The following is a 24,739-nucleotide window of genomic DNA, read 5'->3' as shown; positions in this document are numbered from 1 at the left end:
AGCTACCCGACCTCTCTTCCATGATCGAGCCAATCACAGAAGAGCGAGCCTCCAGGACTTTGTACCGCATAGAACTGCTGCGGAAGATACGTGAGCAAGTTCTTCATCACCCTCAGCTGGGAGAGAGGCTAAAACTGTGCCAGCCAAGTTTGGACTTGCCAGAGTGGTGGGAGTGTGGGAGACACGACCGAGACTTATTGGTTGGTGCTGCTAAGCATGGGGTCAGTAGGACGGATTACCATATCCTCAATGACCCTGAGTTATCCTTCTTGGATGCACATAAAAACTTTGCTCAGAACAGAGGGGCAGGTAACATATCTTCCTTGACTCCCCTGGCAGTTGGGTTTAGCCCCCTTCCCCCAGCCATCTCGTCCACTCACGTTCAAGATGAAAAGATGACAGAGCAAACTGAAGGTAAAGCTGAGGAGTCGGAAAACCCAGCTGCCAAAGAGAAATCCGAGGTGAAAGAAGAGGAAGAAGAAATGGACAGTGGGGAGAAGGACAGTAAGCAGGAATGTGAGGCCGAGGCAAACATGGTGAAAAATGACCTGAAGGGCGTGGAGGGCAGTGCGGATATGGGGCCCAAGTCCATTTCAGAAAAGGGTTCTGAAGAAGATGAGGAGGAAAAGCTGGAGGATGATGATAAGTCAGAAGAGTCTTCTCAGCCTGAAGGTAACAACTGGCAACTGGGGCCTTAGCCTGACCACACAGCAGCTTGTCGTGAGAGGTGTGGTTTTCATATAACAGGACAGGTGCTTTCCCTTTTAAGGCTAATTCATCCACATTTTCTTCTGTGACAGGATAATAATTTCAGGTTGTGCTTCCATGTGTGATTTACTCTGGTATCTTATGACATGGAAAGACGGCATTTTGAAGAATTTGAACTCTAAGAAGAGTTTTACACACACAGCATACCTTCTGGGTTAAGGACAGAGGTTAACTTTATAATTAAAAAAAGAAGTAATGGCTGTCGAGTCGATGCCAGCTCGTAGCAGCGTATGAAGAATTCCATGTGATTTTAATTTGGACAACTAAATGTGAGAGAGGACAGTCATTTGCTGAGTAAATAGTGTTAATTATTTTAAAACAAACGAACTCAAAACCAGTTGTTACCAAGTAGATTCCAACTCGTAGTGACCTGATGTAGGATTTTCTTTATTTGGTTTCGGAAGGAAAGGGTAGCAGTAGAATCTGGAAGTAACCAATTCTCTTTGTAAATTATGGTTAGGTGGCTGGAACTGACACAAAGTAAGGATGAGGCACCGCATTGAGCTCACCTGCTCTAGCTGGAGCCCTGGTGACGCAGTGGTTAAGAGCTCAGCTGCTGACCAAAAGGTCACCAGTTCGAATCGTCCAGCTGCTCTTTGGAAAGCCTGTGGGGCAGCTCTACTCTGTCCTGTAGGGTCACTGTGAGTCGGAATTGACTTGACGGCAATGGGTTTTGTTTTGGTTTGGCTCCAGCTGAAACTCTGAACTTCAACCAGAGCATTAGCCCATTTTCCTATAAGGAAGATCATAGGCTCTTGGGTCAGACTTGGTTGGCATTCACCCTCTGCCACAATTTACTTGCACAATACCAGAGACTAGTCATTTAACCTCTCGGAGCCTCTGTCCCTTCATCTATAAAATAGGAATGATACCACTTTCGTGAATACCCTCTGCTGTTGAGTCGATTCCGATCCCTATAAAACCAAAAAACCAAACCCACTGCCATCGAGTCAATTCCGACTCATAGCGACCCTATAGGACAGAGTAGAGCTGCCCCATAGAGTTTCCAAGGAGCGCCTGGCAGATTTGAACTGCCGACCTCTTGGTTAGCAGCCATAGCACTTAACCACTACGCCACCAGGGTTTAGGACAGAGTAAAACTGCTCCATAGGGTTCCTAAGGCTGTAATCGTCACAAAAGCAGACCGTCAAGCTTTCCTCCCATGGAGCAGCTGGTGGGTTTGAACCACTACCATTTTGGTTAGCAGTGCCGTGCAACCAGGGCTCCTGTACCTACATTAAAGAGCTTTAATGAGCGTTAAATGGCATTTACAGCCATATATAAAGTGCCCAATACCAGTCTAGTCATATAGTAGGTTCTCAATAAAATGAGACTGCTGTTAAATTTTTAATTACACCCTTCTCAGCTTCTGTTTCAGTGGTGTTCTGGCTGTGAGTAATGTACGCTCACTCGTCTCTCAGCAGGAGCGGTGTCTAGAGGGAAGAATTTTGATGAAGAAAGCAATGCTTCTCTGAGCACTGCGAGGGATGAAACCCGAGATGGATTCTACATGGAGGATGGAGACCCTTCAGTAGCGCAGCTCCTCCACGAACGAACGTTTGCCTTCTCGTTTTGGCCTAAGGTTGGTGTCGTCTTGTTGTTGACCAAAAAAAAGTAGAGAAGGGTAGAAACCTTTCTAGCTTGAGTTTTTTCAAATAGCCTTAAATTTTGACACCATGCATAAAAACTGTAGATCCTTCTTGTTGTTTTTAAAGAATGATTTAGGACAGCTTGAAGAAAAGAAGTTTGTAGAATACTTTTCTAATAATATAGAAAAAGTGACACGAAGAAGAAATAATGAGAGGGAGAGCTATTTTTGTGGTGCCTGTTCCTTGTGGCTTTTTAGGTTCCTTATCCACGTCGACCAGTGTGGTCTGGATTACTGCTTCAGCAGACTCAACCATTTGCCAGAATAAAACGTGTGGACCTTTAAAGCTCTTTGTTTTTATCTATTTATTTTTATCTGAAGCAGAACTTCAGGACATAAGACAATGTCATGTATTTGAAAATCTGTCTTCTTGAGAGAGGGAGGGTGGATTGTTGGCCCATTTGCTCCAGCATTTTATGGGATAATCCAAATGTAGTAATCTGTAACGAAAAGCCAAGTCGAAACTACTTTTAAGGCTGAGTAGCATAATTTTATAATAAATCCCTACGTAATTTGGGTCTGTTTTCAGAGTGGAAGCTAATCACCCTAATCACCATAAAAAAAAAAAACAGCAGGGCTTTAGCAGACGCCTCCCAGCCTGTCTTCTGCAGTGTTGATTGTTTAAGAAACAGGGTGAAGTTGTTGACTGAAGAATGTCCCGTCAAAGACGTTTTTTCTCTGTAGTTCCCTTTGGTTCCCCATTGAGGCTAATGTTCCTGTCTGGGTACAGAAGGGAGTTTCGCAGAGCAATCAAAAGGTTTATGGTAGCATGTACTTTTAATCTATGGACCTCGGTCTGAGAGCTGTAATTAGAAATTTTAATGTACACGCTTCAATGAAATTTGAAGTGATAATAGGTAGGGGATGCAAATGACATTCATTAGGTGTTCCTAGGTTGGCGCTCATTTCATAATGCTGGACTTTATTAATAGTGACGCTAATCACGTCCCACTTCCTGGGACAGGCTGTGGGCCAGCCTGTGGGTCTGAAGCGCCCCAGCGGCAAGAAGCTAAAGGCAGAGCTTCCGTTGGCACGTACTAGTCTTCAAACAAAAGTTACTTTTAAAATATGGGAGTGTTATGGAGTCGGCTGTTCTTGAATATGTTTTCTCTTTTATGTGGTTAAATGTTCGTAATTGAAAAATAATTAAGTTTTCTGTATTGCGTACACCTAAGACCTGCTACCAGAGCAAAGCCGTTTTTTTCGTGGGTTTTATTTGCTTGTTTGTTAGATTTCCTTTTGCTTTTTATCCACCAATTTACTTTTAAGCCTTCCATGCTATTTAGTCTCTGGCTGGCTAAGTTCATCCAGGAGCTTTAACTAGGTCTTTGTAACAGTTCCATGTGACTTGTCTTCTCCCTTCAGGATCGAGTCATGATAAACCGATTAGACAACATCTGTGAAGCGGTGTTGAAAGGCAAATGGCCAGTCAACCGGCGCCAGATGTTTGATTTTCAGGGGCTCCTCCCTGGCTGCGCACCCACCGCTGTGGACAGCCCTCTGCAGAAGAGGAGCTTTGCGGAGCTCTCGATGGTCGGTCACGCTAGCATCGGGGGTAGTGAGGACATCACAGCGTCTCCTCAGTTATCAAAAGTGAGTCTCCATGATGTCTTTGGCATAAAGGCAAACTCTGTAAATCTTAACCCAGTTTGGAGGTTTGTGTGTAACTGGTTCCACTGAGAAATAAGGGAGCTACTGGTTCTCCAGCTTTATCCACTTCTGTGACTTCTCCCCAGTCACAAATATTTTATTCCTTAGGCTTTGTTTTTTTTTATTTTTAAAGTAGCCATTATATCAGATACTGCTTTGGCTCACTGCAACTCTCTTTTGGAATTTCTCCATAGGAAGACACGCTCAGTCTATCAGTCCCACGACAGCGGCGGCGGAGGAGGAGGAAAGTCGAAATTGAGGCTGAAAGAGCTGCCAAGCGACGAAACCTCATGGAGATGGTTGCCCAGCTGCGGGAGTCTCAGGTGGTCTCAGAAAACGGACAAGAGAAAGTTGTAGATTTATCCAAGGCCTCAAGAGAGGCAGCAAGTTCTACCTCAAATTTCTCATCTCTTTCTTCAAAGTTTATCTTGCCTAATGTCTCCACACCAGTCTCTGATGCCTTTAAGACTCAAATGGAACTGCTCCAGGCAGGCCTGTCACGCACACCTACGAGGCATCTGCTGAACGGCTCCCTAGTGGATGGAGAGCCTCCCATGAAGAGGAGGCGGGGAAGGAGGAAAAATGTGGAGGGCCTTGACCTGCTTTTCATGAGCCACAAACGGACATCGCTGAGTGCAGTAAGTCAGGGGCCCCTGCACACACCGTGGGCCAAGGTTGCAGCGCAGACTGGGTGTCAAAGCTGGCTTCTTGCGCTATTGAAAGAGAATTACAGTGAACAGAGCCGTGGTTCTGAGCTGGAAAATTGTGCTGATCATCGATACAGACCACTAAGCCTGAACCAAGTGTAGCTTGAGGATTTATTCTTTTCAAGGTTCTGATATATTGATTGCTTTCGGACAAGTGGCCCAAAGCAGAAACACATTTTTCTGAGCCTAAGATTGTTGTCTCTGAATTTTTGAGGTGGAAATAGCTTCTGCTCTTAAAAACACTGATTTGCTTTGGGCCCGGCATCTATTAGATTATGTAAATGTTTAGGGTTTGACTAGGAATTGTGTGCATATACCCAGCTAGGGATGCCAGATGTCCCGACCTTCAGGAAAACTAGGTGTTTTTTAAAACCTAGACTGGAAAAGGGCTTCTGTCAGTTTAGGTTTGAAAGAAATGTGTATGCTGATGAATTTTAGTGTTTTCTTTTCAAATTCAAAGGAAATGCATGTGGTGTAACCAAAATAATTCTCTTCCCTAATCTGCTACAACCATGCCATCTAAAACTGTTGCCTACCTCGCTGAAGGCAAAGATTTTACCCCAAAGAACGTGTGTTCTTGTTAAAGGATCACTCAGTACTAAGGTTCCTGACCTTTTCAGTGGGAAACCCCAAGTCCACAAGTCGCCCAAGAGTGTTGACTTGTCTGGCTGTGAGGCAGATAGGGTACTAGGGTACCTCCAGAGTGAGCCCCAGTGGCCTTTCCCTTGGGCAACAGAACCCAACACAGTTTGACAGTTTGCAATTCAGGGGAGATGATTGTTTGAAGTGTTTTTTCTTATACCTTCCCTATAATTATTTGCCTTGTTTTCTATTTCTTGAAACTAGAGAAAGGTTCTTAAAGGGATAGGAAGCTCCGTAACTTCAAACCAAATCAGCTGCCATGGAGTCAGTTCTGACTCGTGCCAACCCCGTGTGTATCAGGGTAGAACGGTGTACCACAGGGTTTTCAGTGGCAGAAGGAGTCAGTTCTGACCCGTGCCGACCCCGTGTGTGTCCGAGTGGAACGGTGTACCACAGGGTTTTCAGTGGCAGAAGGAGTCAGTTCTGACCCGTGCCGACCCCATGTGTGTCAGGGTGGAACAGTGTACCACAGGGTTTTCAGTGGCAGAAGGAGTCAGTTCTGACCCGTGCCGACCCCGTGTGTGTCCGAGTGGAACGGTGTACCACAGGGTTTTCAGTGGCAGAAGGAGTCAGTTCTGACCCGTGCCAACCCCATGTGTGTCCGAGTGGAACGGTGTACCACAGGGTTTTCAGTGGCAGAAGGAGTCAGTTCTGACCCGTGCCGACCCCGTGTGTGGTTCTGACTCGTGCCGACCTCGTGTGTGTCAGGGTAGAACAGTGTACCACAGGGTTTTCAGTGGCAGAAGGAGTCAGTTCTGACTCGTGCCGACCCCGTGTGTGTCAGGGTAGAACGGTGTACCACAGGGTTTTCAGTGGCAGAAGGAGTCAGTTCTGACTCGTGCCGACCCCGTGTGTGTCAGGGTAGAACGGTGTACCACAGGGTTTTCAGTGGCAGGGGGAGTCAGTTCTGACCTGTGCCGACCCCGTGTGTGTCCGAGTGGAACGGTTTGTACCACAGGGTTTTCAGTGGCAGAAGGAGTCAGTTCTGACTCGTGCCGACCCCGTGTGTGTCAGGGTAGAACGGTGTACCACAGGGTTTTCAGTGGCAGAAAGAGTCAGTTCTGACCCGTGCCGACCCCGTGTGTGGTTCTGACCCGTGCCGACCCCGTGTGTGTCCGAGTGGAATGGTGTACCACAGGGTTTTCAGTGGCAGAAGGAGTCAGTTCTGACCCGTGCCGACCCCGTGTGTGTCCGAGTGGAACAGTGTACCACAGGGTTTTCAGTGGCAGAAGGAGTCAGCTCTGACCCACGCCGACCACGTGTGTGGTTCTGACTCGTGCCGACCCCGTGTGTGTCCGAGTGGAACGGTGTACCACAGGGTTTTCAGTGGCAGAAGGAGTCAGTTCTGACCCACGCTGACCCCGTGTGTGTCCGAGTGGAACGGTGTGCCACAGGGTTTTCAGTGGCAGAAAGAGTTGAGTTAGTTCTGACCTGTGCCGACCCCGTGTGTGGTTCTGACCCGTGCCAACCCCGTGTGTGTCCGAGTGGAATGGTGTACCACAGGGTTTTCAGTGGCAGAAGGAGTTAGTTCTGACCCGTGCCGACCCCGTGTGTGGTTCTGACCCTTGCCGACCCCGTGTGTGTCCGAGTGGAACGGTGCACCACAGGGTTTTCAGTGGCAGAGTTTTCGGAAGTCAGTCGCCAGGGCTTTCTTCCAAGGCACCACTGGGTGCATTCATCAGCCTTTCAGCTGTAGTTGAGCACTTAATCGTTTGTGCCAACCAAGGATTCGTTCAGTAACTTAAAGGGGAATGAAAAGACATGGCTGAGTCGAAGCCCAGAAATCATAACCTAGCATTCACTGAAATTCGTTTGACTCGTGTTGGTGCTGGTTCTGACCCATCATGACCCTGTGTACAACAGAACGAAACACTGCCCAATCCTGAGCCATCCTCACAATCTTTGCCATGCTTGAGCCCGCTATTGCTGCTGCTGTGTCAGCCCATTTTGTTGAGGGTCTTCCTCTTTTTTTGCTGACCCCCTACTTTACCAAGCATGATATCCTTTTCTGGGAACTGATCCTTCCAGATAACATGTCCAAAGTGTGTGAGATGTAGTCTCGCCATCCTTGCTTCTAAGGAGTATCCTGGTTGTACTTCTTCCAAGACAGATTTGTTCGCTCTTTTGGCAGTCCATGGTATATTCAATATTCTTTGCCAACACCACAATTCAATGGTGTCAGTTTTTCTTTGGTCTTCCTTATTCATTGTCCAGCTTTCACATGCATATGAGGTGATTGCAAACACCATGCCTTTGGTCAGGCGCATCTTAGTCCTCAAGGTGACATCTTTGCTTTTCTACACTGTAAAGAGGTCTTTTGAAGCAAATTTGCCCAATGCAATGCACCTTTTGATATCTTGACTGCCGCTTCCATCAGTGTCAGTTGTGGATCCAAGTAAAATGAAATTCTTGACAACTTCAATCTTTTCTCCCTGTATCATGATGTTTATTGGTCTAGTTATGAGGATTTTTGTTTGACTCTTAGTGCGGCATAACTAAAACTGAAGCATCCAAGTAGTTAAAAGTAAAATTTCAAAATTGATTACCAATTGGTCAGTCATAATTAAGGTCATTTTTGTTGGTCGTAGGATTATCATTAGAATCTTGTAAAAATACACCTGTTGGTGGATCAGCGGTGACTGCTGTTCCAGAAGTTTTTAAAATGCCATTTTTAGTTGTATGGTCCTCAGACATCACTGTTGATGAGCCTTCCTGCTTGAAACCATCCTAATACTCTGATAGATTTTGTTGACTGAAAAATCCTTTCTCCATAAACATCAACAAATTGGGGAGTTTCTACAGCTAACACCGTTTTCATATACTACTGTTTTTAGTTTCAGAGTCTTTTCTGATGTCCATTTTGGCCTTTTTATTTTTTTTCTGTCTTTTTAATGACCTTTTGCTTTTATCATGTATGATGTCCTGATGTCATCCCACAACTTCTCTAGTCTTTGGTCATTAGTGTTCAATGCGTTAAATCTGTTCTTGAGATGGTGTAAGTTCAGGTAGAATATGTTAATCAACTTGGCTTTTGTGGATCTGTTTTAATTTTCTTCAGCTTCAACTTGAACTTGCATATGAGCAAATGCTGGTCTGTTCCGAAGTCAGCCCCTGGCCTTGTTCTAACTGATGATATTGAGCTTCTCCATCATCTCATTCCACACATGCAGTCCTTTGGTTCCTGCGTATTCCATCTGGCAAGGTCCACATGTATAGTTGCTGTTTATGTTGTTGATAAAAGGTATTTCCAATGAACAAGTCATTGGTCTTGCAAAATTTTATCACTCAACCTTTGGTGTCATTTCTGTCACTAAGGCCATATTTTCCAGCTACCAATCCTTCAGTGTTTTCAACTTTTGCATTCCATTCACCAGTAATTATCAATGCATCTTGATTGCATGTTCAGTCAATTTCAGACTGCAAAAGTTGGTAAAAATCTTCAGTTTCTTTATCCTTTGGCATTAGTGGTTGGTGTGTGATTTCGAATAATAGTTATATTAACTGGTCTTCCTTGGATGTGTATGGATATTGTCCTATCACTGACAGTGTTGTACTTTAGGCTTGATCTTGAAATGTTCTTTTTGATGATGAATGCAACACCATTCCTCTTCAATTTGTCATTCCCAGCATAGTAGACCATATGATTGTCCAGTTGAAAACGGCCAATACCAGTCTATTTCAGCTCACTAATGCTTAGGATGTTGATGTTTATACATTCCATTTCATTTTTGATAACTTCCAATTTTCCTTGATTCATACCTTGTACATTCCACGTTCTGATTATTAATGGATGTTTGCAGCTGTTTCTTCTCATTTCGAGTCATGCCACATCAGCAAATGAAGGTCCTGAAAGCTTTACTCCATCCATGTCACTAAGGTCAGCTCTACTTTGAGGAGGCAGCTCTTCCCTGGTCATATTTTGAGTACCTTCCAACCTAAGGGGAAGGGGCTCATATTCTGACACTATATCAGACAATAATGGTTGTCAGAAGAGACTGTGAAACTTGCTTTTGAATGTAGAGTAGCTGAAGCGAAAGGGAGAAATGATGAAATAAAAAAGCTAAACAGAAGATTTCAAAGGGCAGATCAAGAAGACAGAGTAAAGTATTATAATGAAACGTACAAAGACCTGAAGTCAGAAAACCAAAAGGGACGAACATGCTTGGCATTTCTCAACCTGAAAGAACTGAAGAAAAATCCAATCCTCAAGTTACAATTTTGAAGAATTCTGGGGTCAAAATATTGACAATGCAGGAAGCATCAAAAGAAGATGGAAGGAATACACAGGGTCACTGTACCAAAAAAACTTGTCGACATTCATCCATTTCAGGAAGTAGCATATGATCAAGAACTGATGATACTGAAGGAAGAAATCCAAGATGCACTGAAGGCATTGGTTAAAAACAAGGCTCCAGAAATTGATGGAATACGAAATAAGATGTTTCAACAAACAGATGCTAGAAGTGCTCACTCATGTATGCCAAGAAATTGGAACACAGCTACCCGACCAACTGACTGGAAGTGATCTATATTCATACCCATTCTAAAGAAAGGTGATCCAATGGAATGTAGAAATTATCGAATAATATCATTAATATCACATGCAAATCAAATTATGCTGAAGATAATTCTAAAATGGTCACAGGAGTACATCACCAGGAAGCTGCCAAAAATTCAAGCCAGATTCAGAATAGGACGTGGAATGAGGGATATCATTGTTGATGTCAGATGGGCCTTAGCCAAAAGCAGAAAATATCAGAAAGATGTTACCTTAGTTATCTAGTGCAGCTATAACAGAAATACCACAAGTGGGTGGTTTACGCAAACAAATTTATTTTCTCACAGTTTAGAGGCTAGAAGTCCGAATTCGGGGTGCCAGCTCTAGGGGAAGCCTTCCTCTCTTTATTGGCTATGGAGGAAGGTCCTTGTCTCTATTTTCTGCTTCCTGGTTCCTTGGAGATCTCCATGTATCTTGGCATCTATCTTACCCCACACCCTATTCTAACCTTCTCCATTAGAGTAACAAAGAGGACCCATTCTCAAATGGGATTATAACCACAGGCATAGAGGTTTGGATTTACAACACATTTTTTTGAGGGGCACAATTCAGTCCATAACAGATGTTTACCTGTATTTCGTTGACTATCCAAAGGCATTCAACTCTGTGGATCATAACAAATTATAGATAACATTGTAAAGAACGGGAATTCCAGGACACTTAATTGTGCTGTTGCGGAACCTGTACATAGACCAAGAAGCAATCATTGGAACAGAACAAGGAGATACTGTGTGGTTTAAAATCAGAGGCGTGCATCAAGGTTGTATCTTTTCACCATACTTATTCAATCTGCATGCTTAGCAAATAACCCAAGAGCCTAGACTATATGAAGAGGAACACAGCATCAGGATTGGTGGAAGACTCATTAACAACCTTCTGTATGCAGATGACACAACCTCGTTTGCTGAAAGCTGAGAGGACTTGAAGCACTTACTGATAAAGATCAAAGACTACAGCCTTCAATATGGATTTTACCTCAACTTAAAACAAAATCTTCACAGTTGGACCAATAAGCAACACCATCATAAACGGAGAAAAGATTGGAGTTGTCAAGGATTTCATTTTACTTGGATCCACAATCAATGCCCATGGAAGCAGCAATCAAGAAATGAAGCTGGTCTTGGGGAACATGTATCTCATTTGACATAACATAGTTTATTAAAAAAATATTCTACATCCTACTTTGGTGAGTAGTGTCTGAGGTCTAAAAAGCCTGTGAGCAGCCATCTAGGATACTCCACTTCCAGGGTACTCCACTGATCTGACCCCTTTGGGAGCAAGGAAGAATGAAAACTAAAGATACAAGGGAAAGACTAGTCCAAAGGACTGATGGACCACATCTGCCATGGCATCCACCAGACTGAATCTAGTACAACTAGATGGCGCCTGGCTACCACTACGGACTGCTCTGACAGGGATCACAATAGAGGGTCCTGGACAGAGCTGGAGAAGAATGTAGAACAAAATTCTAGCTCAAAAAGACCAGATGAAGAACACCAAAGACACATGGTAATTATGAGCCCAAGAGACACGAAGGGCCACATAAACCATAGACTACATCAGTCTGAGACCAAAAGAACTAGATGGTGCCCGGCTACAACCAGTGACTGCCGTGACAGGGAACACGACAGAGAACCCCTGAGGGAGCAGGAGAGCAGTGGGATGCAGACCTCAAATTCTCAGAAAAAGACCAGATTTAATGGTCTAACTGAGACTACAAGGACCCTGGAGGTCATGGTTCCCAGCTTCTGTTAGCCGAAGATAGGAACCATTCCCAAAGCCAACTCTTCAGACAGGGATTGAACTGGACTGTGGGATAGAAGATGATACTGGTGAAGAGCGAGCTTCTTGGCTCGAGTAGAAACATGAGACTATGTGGGCAGCTCCTGTTTGGAGAAGAGATGAGAGGGCAGAGGGGGTCAGAGTTGGCTGAATGGACACAAAAACAGAGTGGAGGGAAGGAGTGTGCTATTTTATTAGAAGGAGAGCAACTGGGAGTATATAGCAAGGCGTACATAAGGTTTTGTATGAGAGACTGACTTGATTTGTAAACTTGCACTTAAAGCACGATAAAAATTAAGGAAAAAAAAACAAAAAACATGCTGACCTAACAGAGACTGGAGAAACCCTGAGAGCGTGGCCCCCAACCATCCTTCCAGCTCAGTAATGAAGTCACTCCTGAGGTTCACCCTTTAGCCAAAGATTGGACAGGCCCATAAAACAAAATGAGACTAAAGGGGCACACCAGCCCAGGGGCAAGGACTAGAAGGCAGCAGAGAAAGGAAGGCTGGTAACTGGGAATCCAAGGTAGGGAAGGGAGAGTGTTGTCATGTTGTGAGGTTGTTAGCCAATGTCATAAGACAATAATGTGTAGTAACTGTTTAATGAAAAACTAGTTTGTTCTGTAAACCTTCATCTAAAGTACAATAAAAATGAAAAGAAAGAAAACAATGTATTGCATTGAGCAGATATGCAGAAGACCTCTTTAAAGCGTTGAAGAGCAAAGTTGAGGACTAAGGTGTGCCTCACCCAAGCCATCATGTTTTCAGTCACCTCATATGCATGGGAAAGCTGGACAATGAATAAGGAAGACTGAAGAAGGATTGACGCCTTGGAATTGTGGTGTTGGTGAAGAATATTAAATATACCATGGACTGCCTAAAGAATGAATAAATCTCTGGGAAGAAGTGCAACCAGAATGCTCCTTAGGAGCAAGGATGGTGAGATTTCATCTTATGTACTTTGGACATGGTATCAGGAGGGACCAGTACCTGGAGAAGTCCATCATGCATAGTAAAATATGGGGTCAGCAAAAGAGAGGAAGATCCTTAAGGAGATGGATTGACAAAAGTGGCTGCAACAGTGGGCTCCAGTATAGCAAAGATTGCAAGGATGCAGAGGACTGGTAGTGTCTCATTCTGCTGTATGTAGGGTCGCTGTGAGTGGGAACAGTGTGTTTAGTATTTGGGTCACAGCTCATACTTCTCTGTGGAGCAGGCGTCAGGAATTAGTTGTCAGTGAGACCAGGTTCACCTTTCCTTTTCCAGACTAAATCCTATGAAACCTAACACTGACTTTATTCATTTCACATATTTTAAGCCACTGCTAAGAATTTATTGATTTTATTTTTCCAAAGTCACATTTAGCAACCCAGCTCAGGTCTAATAGGACTGCTAATCGATGTTAGAGAATGTATCTTTAAATTGCTATTTTTACTATCAAATGCTGTATGTAGGGGATTCCCCATTTGATGGTTTGGAGGGTGAGTGCACGCACGTTAAATGCAAGGAAAACACTGATTAGTCTCTAAGTAAAGTGAGTTGTGAAGACGTGCTTAAGGTCGGGAATGTTACATGTATGGAACAGGACAAATCCTATAAGTAAATAATAATGTACTATCATTGTGTGTGTGTGCTGTGACCAAGGCATGACAGGGGGACTCTGTGAGCCCAAAGGAAGGCCGGCAATGAATGGAGGAAGTTGTGGAAAGAAAATTGATAAAGTTTCCCTAGAGATGTTAATGGAGCCCTGCTGGCACAGTGGTTAAACGTTTGGCTGCTAACCAAAAAGTTCGCGGTTTGAATCCCCCATCTGCTCCTGGGAAAACCTACAAGACAGTTCTACTCTGTCCTATAGGGTCACTGTAAGTTGGAATCGACTCCACGGCACTGGGTAGAAATGTTAACACTTAGGCTAAGTTTTGAGGATTGGGTAGGGATTAGCCATTTGAAAAGGGTGGCATGGGAGGGAGAAAGGTGAGGCCAAGGTTTAGTAGAGGTGAGATTGGAGATCAGGCAGGATCCAAACCACGAGGCCTTGACTACGCGCTCAAGAACTTGGATCTTAGCCTGAAGGAGATGGGGATTCAGTCCTTGAAGTTGCTTGAGTAGTGGAATGATGTGATGTAATTTTTTTTAAACTGTGTAAAGCTGCATTTTAGAAAACTAACTCTAGTATGGAAACCCTGTGGTTAGGAGCTACAGCGCTAACCAAAAGGTTGGCAGTTCGAATCCACCAGGCACTCCTTGGAAACTCTGTGGGACAGTTCTACTCTGTCCTATAGGGTCGCTATGAATCAGAATCAACTCGATGGCAACGGGTTTGGTTTTGGTTTTAACTCTAGTATAGCAGTGTGGAGGTTGGATTGAAGAGGGGTGGAACTGGAGTCATGTAAGAATGTTGCAGTAATACAGGTGAGAACTGAAGAAGGCCTGGGCAGTAGGGATGGAGAAATGGGTGGATATAAGAGGTGTTTGGAGGTGGACGTAACAGAATTACCCAGTGGCTGGGTGATGGTAGAGTGTAGACTTCAGTAAGAGTTGATCTTGTCAGTGTTGCCACACATACCTAACACAAGATATTGCACTACCAACAACACTGTACTGTGTGCAGAGTGTTGATGATTTACTTATAAACTAGCTTTTGGAACAATCCTTTAAATAATTTATCTTTAAAGATAATTTAAGTAAATTATCTTTAATGATATTATTCCAGGATCCCCAAGAGGGGTTGAGTAGTCTTCCTATCGTGTATATCAAGCTCAGACAGATGATGCCCATGTTGTATTCATAATGGCTTGCTTAGGGTTTCAAAGAATGGAGATAGGATGGACTGTGAACTTTCTAACTCATTATGATATCTGCCGTGTGAAGAATAATATTACAAGTTTCTCCTTCTAATTTAATAGCTGTTCCAAAACAGATATTGCCTTAAGAAACTTCCTTTTTAGACCAAAGATCCCTTATGCTAGGATAGCATTTTCTTGGGGTAGGACATTGTCAGAGTGTCTCTCTTAATGTGAGAATTCAGACCATTGTCAACTCTCTGCAGGAGGATGCTGAGGTGACCAAAGCTTTTGAAGAAGATATAGACACTCCACCAACAAGAAACATTCCTTCTCCTGGACAGTTGGACCCAGACACACGGATCCCTGTGATAAATCTAGAAGATGGGACTAGGCTGGTGGGGGAAGATGCTCCTAAAAATAAGGATTTAGTTGAATGGCTTAAGCTGCATCCTACTTATACTGTTGATATGCCAAGTTATGTACCAGTAAGTATTTCAGAGTTTGGAGTTGGAAGGAATCCCCAGAGGTAGTTCAGTTCCCTCTCCCACATGACAGCGACATCCCTGACAGTGGTCCCCCTGCCTTTTGCTTGAACGTCTTGAACCTTTCACAGTTTTTCTTCATTGTATCTTTTACATCGCTGTTGTTGTGTGCCATTGAGTCAATTTCAACTAATAGTGACCCCATGTGACAGAGTAGAACTGTTCCCATAGGGTTCTCTAGATTGTAATCTTTTCAGCAGATCACCAGGTCTTTTCTCCCATGGAACCTCTGAGTGGGTTCCAACCGCCAGCCTTTTGGTTAGCAGCTCCATGCTTAACCATTCTGTCACCAGGACTCCTTACATTAGAAAGACTAGATTCTAGACTGTCCTACTGAGGGGTAGCTGTATAGTTATCCACAGATGGTTACCATGCATCTACTTACTCTTCTTCTTCCACCAAACAAACATGGTTTCTTCAAGAATTCTTCATATGGCCTGACTTTCGTGTGTCGTTGTTATTGGGATAACACCCTGGAATGTGTTTTAATTGGTCTCCAGACAAGATCTGACCAGCAGAAAGTACTTCAAAGCTGTTTCCTCCTGAGATTTGACCAGTTAATTCAGCCCAAGGTTTTATTAGCTTCTTTTTAAGCAACTAAATAACACCTGTGCTTTATATTAAACATTTGACATTTAGTATCTCCAGATATTTGTCACATAGTGTTTGCTAGCTAAGAAAACTAATCTTTTATCGCCTACGCTTATGTGATTGATTTTTAAAACTTAAACGTAAGATTTTACGTTTTACTTTATTGAGTTCAGCCAGGTGTCCTAAATGCCGCCTCCTGCAAAGATGCTCTTACCCCTTGTGTGTGTTCTCCTTACGTGCAGTTTCATGTTGTCAGATGTGATGTCGTCTCTGTGTTCATTTAAGTCACTGACTAAAAAAAAACCAAACCCATTGCTGTCAAGTCGATTCTGACTCGTAGCCACCCTATAGGACAGGCCAGAGCTGTCCCATAGAGTTTCCAAGAAGCGTCTGGTGGATTTGAACTGCCAGCCTTTTGGTTAGCAGCTGTAGCACTTAACCACTATGCCACCAGGGTTTCCAAGTCACTGAGTAGAAGTTAGTAAATATACATTGAAAGTGGCCCTTAAAGATGCCGTGGCTTGGTTAAACATTAGAAGAAGAAACCTTCAGTATGGTTATTGACAGACAAAAAGAAAAGCAGATTCTCAGGGTGGGTGGGAGTTTTTCCTTTCAAAGAAAAATAAGATTTCCGATAATTAAAAAGAGCCTTGAAACTTCCATAGTAATCGAAAATGACCTGACTGTTCTCTTTGTCAGTTACATAGGAAAGAATATGTGCTAAATAGACTTTTTTTTGTTTTTGCAGAAGAATGCAGATGTGCTGTTTTCCTCGTTTCAGAAACCGAAACAGAAACGACATAGATGTCGAAACCCTAATAAATTGGATATAAACACTTTGACAGGAGAAGAAAGGGTGCCCGTTGTCAATAAACGAAATGGGAAGAAGGTAAAATGGAAAAGGGAATTCGACCTCTATGTGATTTCTTAACCCAAAAAGAAATGTTTTTACCTGCCATAATTTTTAAGGAAAAGAATCGTGTTTCTTCCAGAATCTATATCTATCTATCTAGAGAACAATTTGAGTTTTTTTTTTTTTAATTGTTTTTCAAATGTTTCTCCCCAGATGGGTGGAGCAATGGCCCCTCCGATGAAGGATCTACCCAGGTGGCTGGAAGAAAATCCTGAATTTGCAGTTGCCCCAGATTGGACTGATATAGTTAAGCAGTCTGTACGTACAAACTCCACATTTCTATCAAGAATGGTATCTCTACAGAACTTTTCTGGAATTTTTTCATTATTTTCCATTGCCCATTAATTGTCCAATTGTAAGAGTTGTTAGCTTTAGAGAATTGACAGTAATACAGCATCTTCATACATGATTAAAAATCATCATTTCATATATCTTTGCACCATCAGCCCAAAGTGGGTTGGTAAGAAGACTCTGTAGGCTAAGTTCAGAGTGTTGGAGGTAGACTTACCACGGGGAGGAACACCCCATGTAAGCCTACTTAACATCCCATCTGTGGAATGGAATTTGTAATGATGGAGATCATGAGGATTGTTAACTGTGATTTCCAATTTTAAAACAAACAAATAAAAAATACAACATTGCCTCCTAAATTTTTTTTTCATTATTAGCTTCTTTTTAAAATTAATTTGTTAATGACAAGCTGATTGATTCCTTTTCTGTTTGTTTAAATTATCATACAGTACAATTGACTAATTTTTCTTTCAGTGTATAGTTATGTGAATTTTAGCACATGTATAGATTCACGAACAGCCACCATAATCAGAATACAGAATAGTTCCATCACCCCAAAACTTCTCTTGAACTATCCTTTATTGTCACCCCCTCTCCCAGTCCTAAGTCCTAGCAACCACTGGTCTGTTTTCCCTCCCTAATCGTTTGCCTTTTTGAGAATGTCATATAAATGTAACCTTTTGAAATGGCTTCTTTCACTCTTTGTAATAGCTTTGAGATTCATCCAAGTTGTTGGCGTGTATCAAAAGCAAGGCTTTGAACTGGTTCTGCCCGGTTCAATCATGGCCAAGGAAGTGCCAGGGGAACAGACCCGAATTTTTAAAATTCAAATGAACCAGAAAGATAGCTAGAATGAGAAAAATTAAGGGCTGGAGCCCTGCTAGAAACTTAATGTCTAAGAGAACAAGGGCATCGTACACGTTGCAGAGCAACCAAATATCTTGCCCTTGGATTTTGAGCCCAGTCCAAAGCAGCGCTGCCCAGGTCAAAGATGGTGGTGCCCTGCTCAAAGATGGCTCTGCCCAGCTCAAAGATGGTGGCCAGCAGCACCGCTTTGAATGTGTGCTGCGCTCCTACAGTCCTGCCAATAGTCCAGTCTCACACATCAGGCTTCTGAAAGGGCTCGTTACACCTCTTCTGAGTTTCCCGTTCCAGGGTTTTGCCTTGTAATTTTTTCAGCTCTGGGTACCCTGCTGTATCTTCCAAATTGTAAAACTCCGTCTGTTCTTGTTTCAGTTCGTTGGCCATGACTGAACCGGTTCAAACCGATTCCAAGTCCTGATCCAAAGTTTGTTCCTTTTTATTCCTGAATAGTACTCCATTGCAGGGATATACCACAGTTTATTTATCCATTAGAAGACATTAGGGTTGTTTCCAGATTTTCACAGTTGGAAGAGAGCTGCTATAAACACTGATGCACAGGTTTTCCTGTGAACAGAGGTTTTCACTTCTCTAGGATAGCTACTAAACAGTAATTTTAGTTTATTAAATTTTCTGTATCTCTCAGCTACAGTCTGATGCATTGTTTAAAGTTAATCATGGGTGTGGATCGCTTAACATTAGCCTCTGATAGAATAGCCTTTAACAAGTTTTTTTGGAGGAGGGATCCGGCATAATTCAGTAAGCTAACGTAATACTAAAAATCAGAATTCTTTTGCTTTCATGAGTTTTATCATTGAGCTTTTAGGCTGGAAATGATCGCTTATGTATTTCCATTTGGAATGCAAAACCTGCATCAGAATTTTACATTCAGTACTGCTTGGGAAAATGGGTATGTGATTTACCCAAAGAAATAAAACGTTAGACATTTTAAATACTCCTAGTAGGAGTGCTGTAGTGGTACAGTGGTTAAGAGCTTGGCTGCTAGCCGGGAGGAGCCACTCCAGGGGAGACAGATCTGCTTGCATAAAGATTACAGCCTTGGAAACCCTATGGGGCAGTCCTACTCTGTCCTGTAGAGTCACTCTGAATTGAAATTGACTACACAGCAACAGTATTTGGTTTTGAGTATAGGTTTTGTTTTTTGGAGTAAAGGAGCCATTGAGTGGTGCAGATGATTAAGTCCTGGAGTACTAACTGAAAGGCTGGCTGTTCAGACCCACCCGAAGGCATCTTAGAACAAAGTCCTGGCAGTCTGCTTCTGTGCTGCTGTTGCACAGGCTGGTTGCCCTCCATCCCTACGGTGCAGCTCCCTGCACAAGTGGGGTCGCTGTGAGCCCCGACTTCACTGGAACTAACGAGTTGGGATATTGAGTCACGGTCTACATAAATCGTAGGTGTGAACTTAAATTTTCATCAGCAACTTTAATACCGTTGTTGGCCTGTCTTTCCCCCAGGGCTTTGTTCCGGAGTCCATGTTTGACCGTCTTCTCACTGGTCCGGTGGTGCGGGGAGAGGGAGCAAGCCGAAGAGGAAGGAGGCCAAAAAGTGAGATCGCCAGAGCGGCCGCAGCTGCCGCTGCTGTGGCCTCCACGTCGGGCATCAACCCTCTGCTGGTGAACAGCCTGTTCGCCGGCATGGACCTCACCAGCCTCCAGAACCTCCAGAGCCTCCAGTCTCTCCAGCTGGCAGGGCTCATGGGCTTCCCTCCAGGACTGGCAACAGCTGCCGCGGCCGGAGGCGACTCCAAGAACCCGGCGGCCGTGCTGCCGCTGATGCTGCCCGGGATGGCGGGCCTGCCCGGTGTGTTCGGGCTCGGCGGGCTGCTCAATGCGCCGCTGTCGGCCGCCGCGGGGAACGCCGCCCCCGGCCCCGGGCAGGGCGACCCGGACGACGTGGCTGCAAAAGCGGAAGAGAAGGGCAATGAGAATGACGACGAGAACAAAGACTCCGAGAAAAGCACAGATGCTGTTTCGGCTACTGACTCTGCGAATGGATCTGTTGGTGCTGCTACTGCCACGGCCGGGTTGCCCTCCAACCCGCTGGCCTTCAACCCTTTCCTCCTGTCCACCATGGCCCCTGGCCTCTTCTACCCGTCCATGTTTCTACCTCCAGGCCTGGGAGGGTTGACACTGCCTGGGTTCCCCGCGCTGGCAGGACTGCAGAACGCCGTGGGCGCGGGGGAGGACAAGCCTGCCGACAAGGCCGAGGGGGCACCCTTCAAAGACGAGGAGACCCTGGAAGGCAGTGATGCCGAGGAAAGCCTGGATAAAACCGCCGAGTCCTCTGTCTTAGAAGATGAAATAGCACAGGGCGAAGAGCTAGACTCACTCGATGGGGGGGATGAAATAGAAAACAATGAAAATGATGAATAACCAGTACCAGTTCCAGTTAAAGTGTTTAAAACTTTTGACAAGTGGTAGTCCTACTGTTTACACTCACAGTTAATGTTCATACCTAGTTTTATAAGCTGTTCTGTAACATAGTGTAGCAAAAAAAAAAAAAGTCCAAGTCATGTTATACAGGTGTGTCAAAAGGTATCTTGGTCATTAAGTATTGTGCAGTGCATTATTTATTATCCCTAGGAGAGATGAAATTTGAGAGGTGATCATGTCTTTTTAAGGAAACTTACATAATGCTCTGCTTTTTTTTTTTTTTTTTTCCTCCTTTTGGTACCATTGGTATTATAATAAAAGAGCAATTCGTAACTGAGTGGCACTAATGGAAGGAAGTGCTGCTTAAAGGAAGTATGAAGTTATATATTTAATTTTTTTAATTTTAATTTTTTTTTTGCTGTGAAGGTCAAGATGAAATTTACCATGCATATCATACTTGCTCATGTTTTTCCTTTTTGACTGTATGGGGGTTCCCACACTTTTGCTCCAACACACACATACATAGACTCTGACAATCTCCACGTTAGTGTGAACGTCTCTGTCCCGAGACACAGCAATAAAAAGGCAGCTGTTGAATGTGAAGGGTCCCTTTGGAAATTTACCTACTGGGAGGGTTCTTGCCAGATAGAACTACAGTCCATTGTCTCGTGATATTGTAATGCACTGGTATAAGCAAATAGATGAGTAAAGAGTGAGAGAAGAGAGAATCAGGTACCTTTTTTAAATTAAAGGACTTTGTTACTTTAGCTACAAAGCTAAACAGCATTACCTCAGCTCTGAACTAGCCTTGAAGTTTACAGACAGGACTTTGTAAATGTATTGTTTTTTTCTTTGTTGTGATGTCCTTTTATTTTTTTCTTTGGAAACTGCTATCATGTAAGATAAAATGTAAATTGCTGCCAACTGTAGTAATGATGCTTTTAATAAAAGTGGCCCATGATATGCAGAGATGTAATTATAGAATGTAGTATGTAGGGGAACTGGTGTTCACTCTATTTTTTGTATTCGCAATAGATGCAAATACAGCATTCTGGCTTTTGTACAGTTTCTTGATATATCCTCTTCTACTAGATGAGCTGTTAGTAATACCCTAAACGGATTGTCCTCAAACTGGACAGGAAGAGAAACCTTGAATTACCTTCACAGAATTCTACTCCAGATATCACAACAGAGAAACACACACAAAAACCTCCCATTACGCCCTGAAAAGGGCATGAGACTGAGAATACGTACAAATGTGTGCAGTGTGTGATAATGGGGTACACTGAAGAACAAAAGGGCAAAAGAAAAATGAGGCTTTAATAGGCACAATATCTAGGTCATTTATCCTTGGTTAATGGATAGAAAAACACAAAGCCATAGTGTCAGCCAGGGACACAAAGGCGCCTGGTGTCCTGCAGACCAGAGCTTGATGCCAGAAACCAGTGTGTGGAAAAACCCACATGAGATTTGAACAGAACCCTTCAGTGAGCATGCACGCACGCACACACACACAACACGGTCTGATCTTGAGAGCTACTGATTTGTAGACAGCATATGACCTTTAATATTTAAGATAAAACATAATTTCAGATCTGCTGTTTTCATCTTTTTATGTCATCTGAACAAACACAAAACCATATTTCCATCCAGTTAAAAGGAAGAGGAAGGAAGTAGACGAAGTTGTGTTTGTTGTCTCAGTACGCTCCCCACAGGGTACAGACCCAGTCCATCCTCCTTGCCCTCCGTGTGTTAGAAAACAGATCGTTCAAATTCCTTTCCAATAAGGAGATTCAGGTAATTGAAAATGTACCCATGATGATCCTGGGAGAGGAACCACTTGCAACCACCTATAGATCCTTTGATTATTCATCAACATGATCATCGTTAGTGTCTCTTGAAAGTTACTTATTCAATGGGCCCTGCTGGTGCAGTTGTTAAGCGTTTGGCTGCTAACCAAAAGATCAGCAGTTCAAATCCACCAGCCACTCCTCAGAAACCCTTTGGGGCAGTTCTCTGTCCTGTAGGGTCAAGTGCTGTAAGTCAGACTCAGTGGGTTTGGGTTTTTCGTTTTGGTTTCGGTGCATTGGGGGAAAGTGCCTTTAAGAATGTCTTCTGAAAAGGAATTCTTTGAACATGGAAATTAAGACTAGCTGTACATGAAATGTAGGAAATTTAAATAACTGAAAAACCTTTTAGCCTTAAAATAACTTATAGGTAGGGAAAATATGTATAAGACAATGAATCATAAGAGTTTTTCGAATTCCTTATGGCATTGGAAGTCTTTTCCTGTGATCCCTTCATGTAGTCATGACAATGTGACTTGTCCCTGTTGGAGTGCAGTGCGTGGGGCCCTGGGGACCGCAGGAAGGGGTCAGCTCAGAGTCATCCAAGATTCATCTGTTAACACTTCTTTCAAGTTATGGAGACTTCCATATTAAAAAAATTAGAAGGTGCATTTTTTCTTCTAATGGAATTCTTAATATTAGATCTCAAATGTACCTAAGTAAGAAATATTTAAAACTTGGTTTGATGCTTAATAACTGGTGTGTACCATGTACTCAGTGTAATGAAGCACAGAGGGGCTGAGTGCTTCCCAGTTGTTGCTCCCTGGGAGGGAAGAACTGTTCTTTGGCCAGTAGGTTCTTCCTGCAACCTCCTGGCTGGGCGGCAGTAGGTGCAGGAGCTGGATTTGAACCCAGGCAGCATGACAGTCTCCTTACCATGGTACATTCTTCCATCTCTGAAAGAAAATTATGTAGTGATGATCCAAAGTGTTTGGTTCTGTATTTTTACATTTTCCATCCCCCTTACCCTCCCATAATGGACCTTAAAAGTTTGAAGTTGTGAATTAAATCTGTATGAATTGGAGGAGCCCAGGTGGCACAGTGGTTAAGCACTCTGCTACTAACTGAAAGGTCAGTTGCTGAAACCTACCAGCCACTCCACAGGAGAAAGATGTGGCAGTCTGCTTCCATAAAGATTGCAACCTAGGAAACCCTATGGGGCAGTTCTACTCTGTCCTGTAGGGCTGCTATGAGTCAATCAACTTGATGGCAGTGGGTTTTTATATGAATTGGAACCTGGAACAGTATGAAATCTGACTAAGGGAACTGGAGTCCCAGTAACTTTCATTTAAATTAGTATTTATTTTACCACATGAGTATTTCTGGAGCCCTGGTGGCATAGTGGTTAAGAGCTCGACTGCTAACCAAAAGGCCAGCAGTTCAAATCCACGAGCCACTCCTTGGAAATCTGTGGGCAGCTCTGCTCTGTCCTGTAGGGTCGCTGTAAGTTGGAATTCGCTCAATGGCTACAGGTTTATGAGTATTTCTACGTTATAAAGAAATCAAGGTTTTTTAAAAAAGATTACAAACAAGTCACAATAACATTGCAAACCTGTTATTTAAATCCAGATTTGTCTGAGTCCAAAGCCCAGGTTCTCAACCACCGTTAGTGTGATTTCATTAGTATTCATCCCCGAGCACTCACCGGGCGCTATGTGCAAAATGCTGTCTTAGTGCCGAGAATATAGCAATGTAAATGAGGCAAAAACAGGTTACTGCTGTCAAGGAGCTTACATTCTAATAGAAACAGACAATAGACAAATTACAAATAAAACGCTTGTAGAACTAAGGTGGTAGGCTGGCCAGGGCAGAACTCGGAGGTGACAGCTGAGCTCACATGGAGAAGTAGTAGCCAGACTGAGATCTAGTTGACTGTTCTAGGTAAAGGGAACAGCAAATGCAAAGACCTGAATTGGGAATGAACTTGGATGAAGAGGAAAAATATAAAAGCCCATCTGCCTAAAGGCCACAAGCATAGCAGAAGGTGGTAGAAGAAATGGAAGGCTGAGGCCAGATCATACAGGGTCTGACTGGAGGGTCCTGGTCAAGAGTTTGAATTGCCTTCTAAGTGCCATGGAGAGTTGTTGGAAGATTTTATATAGGAAAAGGATATGATCAGATTCATGGTTTTAAAAGATACAACCGGAATGCCTCTTAGAAGCAAGGATGGCAAGACTTCAACTCGCTTCCTTGGGGCATGTCAAGAAAGACCAATCACCAGAAAAGGACATCATGGTCGGTAAAGTAGAGGGTCGGTGAAAAAAGAAGCTCCTCGGTGAGATGGAATGACACAATAGCCACTCAATGGACACAAACATAGCAACCATCCTGAAGATGACGCAGGATCGGCTAACATTTCATTCTGTTACCCGTAAGGTTGCCACGTGTTGGAGCCGTCTCCACAGCGACTAAAACAACATGGCTGCAGTGGGAAAAATGAGTTGTATAGGGAAGTGAGGAAGACCAGCTGGGAGACTCCTGTGGTGGCCTGAAATCCAGGTGGTGGTAGTGACAGAGATCAGAAGCAGTGGATAGGGTTAGGGTATATTTTACAGAGGTAAGCAGTTGCTGTGAGTTGCTGTTCTCCATAGAGTTTTCAGTGGCTGATTTTTGGAAGTAAATCACCAGGCCTCTCTTCTGAGGCACGTCTGGGAGGACTTGAACCACCAACTTCAGTTAGCAGCAGAGGACGTCAATCATTTGCATCTCCCAGGGACTCCTTTAAAGACATAGGTGAATTATTTGTGAATAATTTGAATTA

The 24,739-nt window shown here is 43.5% G+C and overlaps 1 protein-coding gene across 7 annotated transcripts in view; it reads left to right on the top strand.

Moving 5' to 3' along the window:
• The window catches only part of CHD7 (chromodomain helicase DNA binding protein 7), a 225,699-nt gene extending 204,496 nt beyond the window's left edge, over nt 1–21,203 (top strand). For 5 of the 7 annotated variants that reach the window (XM_049853859.1, XM_049853863.1, XM_049853860.1 and 2 more), the window contains 8 exons: nt 1–672; nt 2,190–2,350; nt 3,782–4,009; nt 4,261–4,704; nt 14,804–15,025; nt 16,422–16,562; nt 16,740–16,844; nt 19,214–21,203. In XM_049853859.1, the coding sequence (XP_049709816.1) occupies nt 1–672; nt 2,190–2,350; nt 3,782–4,009; nt 4,261–4,704; nt 14,804–15,025; nt 16,422–16,562; nt 16,740–16,844; nt 19,214–20,131 (2,891 nt within the window). In that variant the 3' untranslated portion in view covers nt 20,132–21,203. The remainder of the gene's footprint in view (nt 673–2,189; nt 2,351–3,781; nt 4,010–4,260; nt 4,705–14,803; nt 15,026–16,421; nt 16,563–16,739; nt 16,845–19,213) is intronic. The other 2 variants (XM_049853864.1, XM_049853865.1) reach the window with 2 other exon arrangements.
• The last annotated feature ends 3,536 nt before the right edge of the window (nt 21,204–24,739 follow it).

Source organism: Elephas maximus, chromosome 15 (genome assembly GCF_024166365.1).
Source record: "Elephas maximus indicus isolate mEleMax1 chromosome 15, mEleMax1 primary haplotype, whole genome shotgun sequence".
Classification (NCBI taxonomy): Eukaryota; Metazoa; Chordata; class Mammalia; order Proboscidea; family Elephantidae; genus Elephas; species Elephas maximus.
Note: the sequence above shows the minus strand (reverse complement) of the source record. Positions and strands in the feature narration are given on the sequence as shown.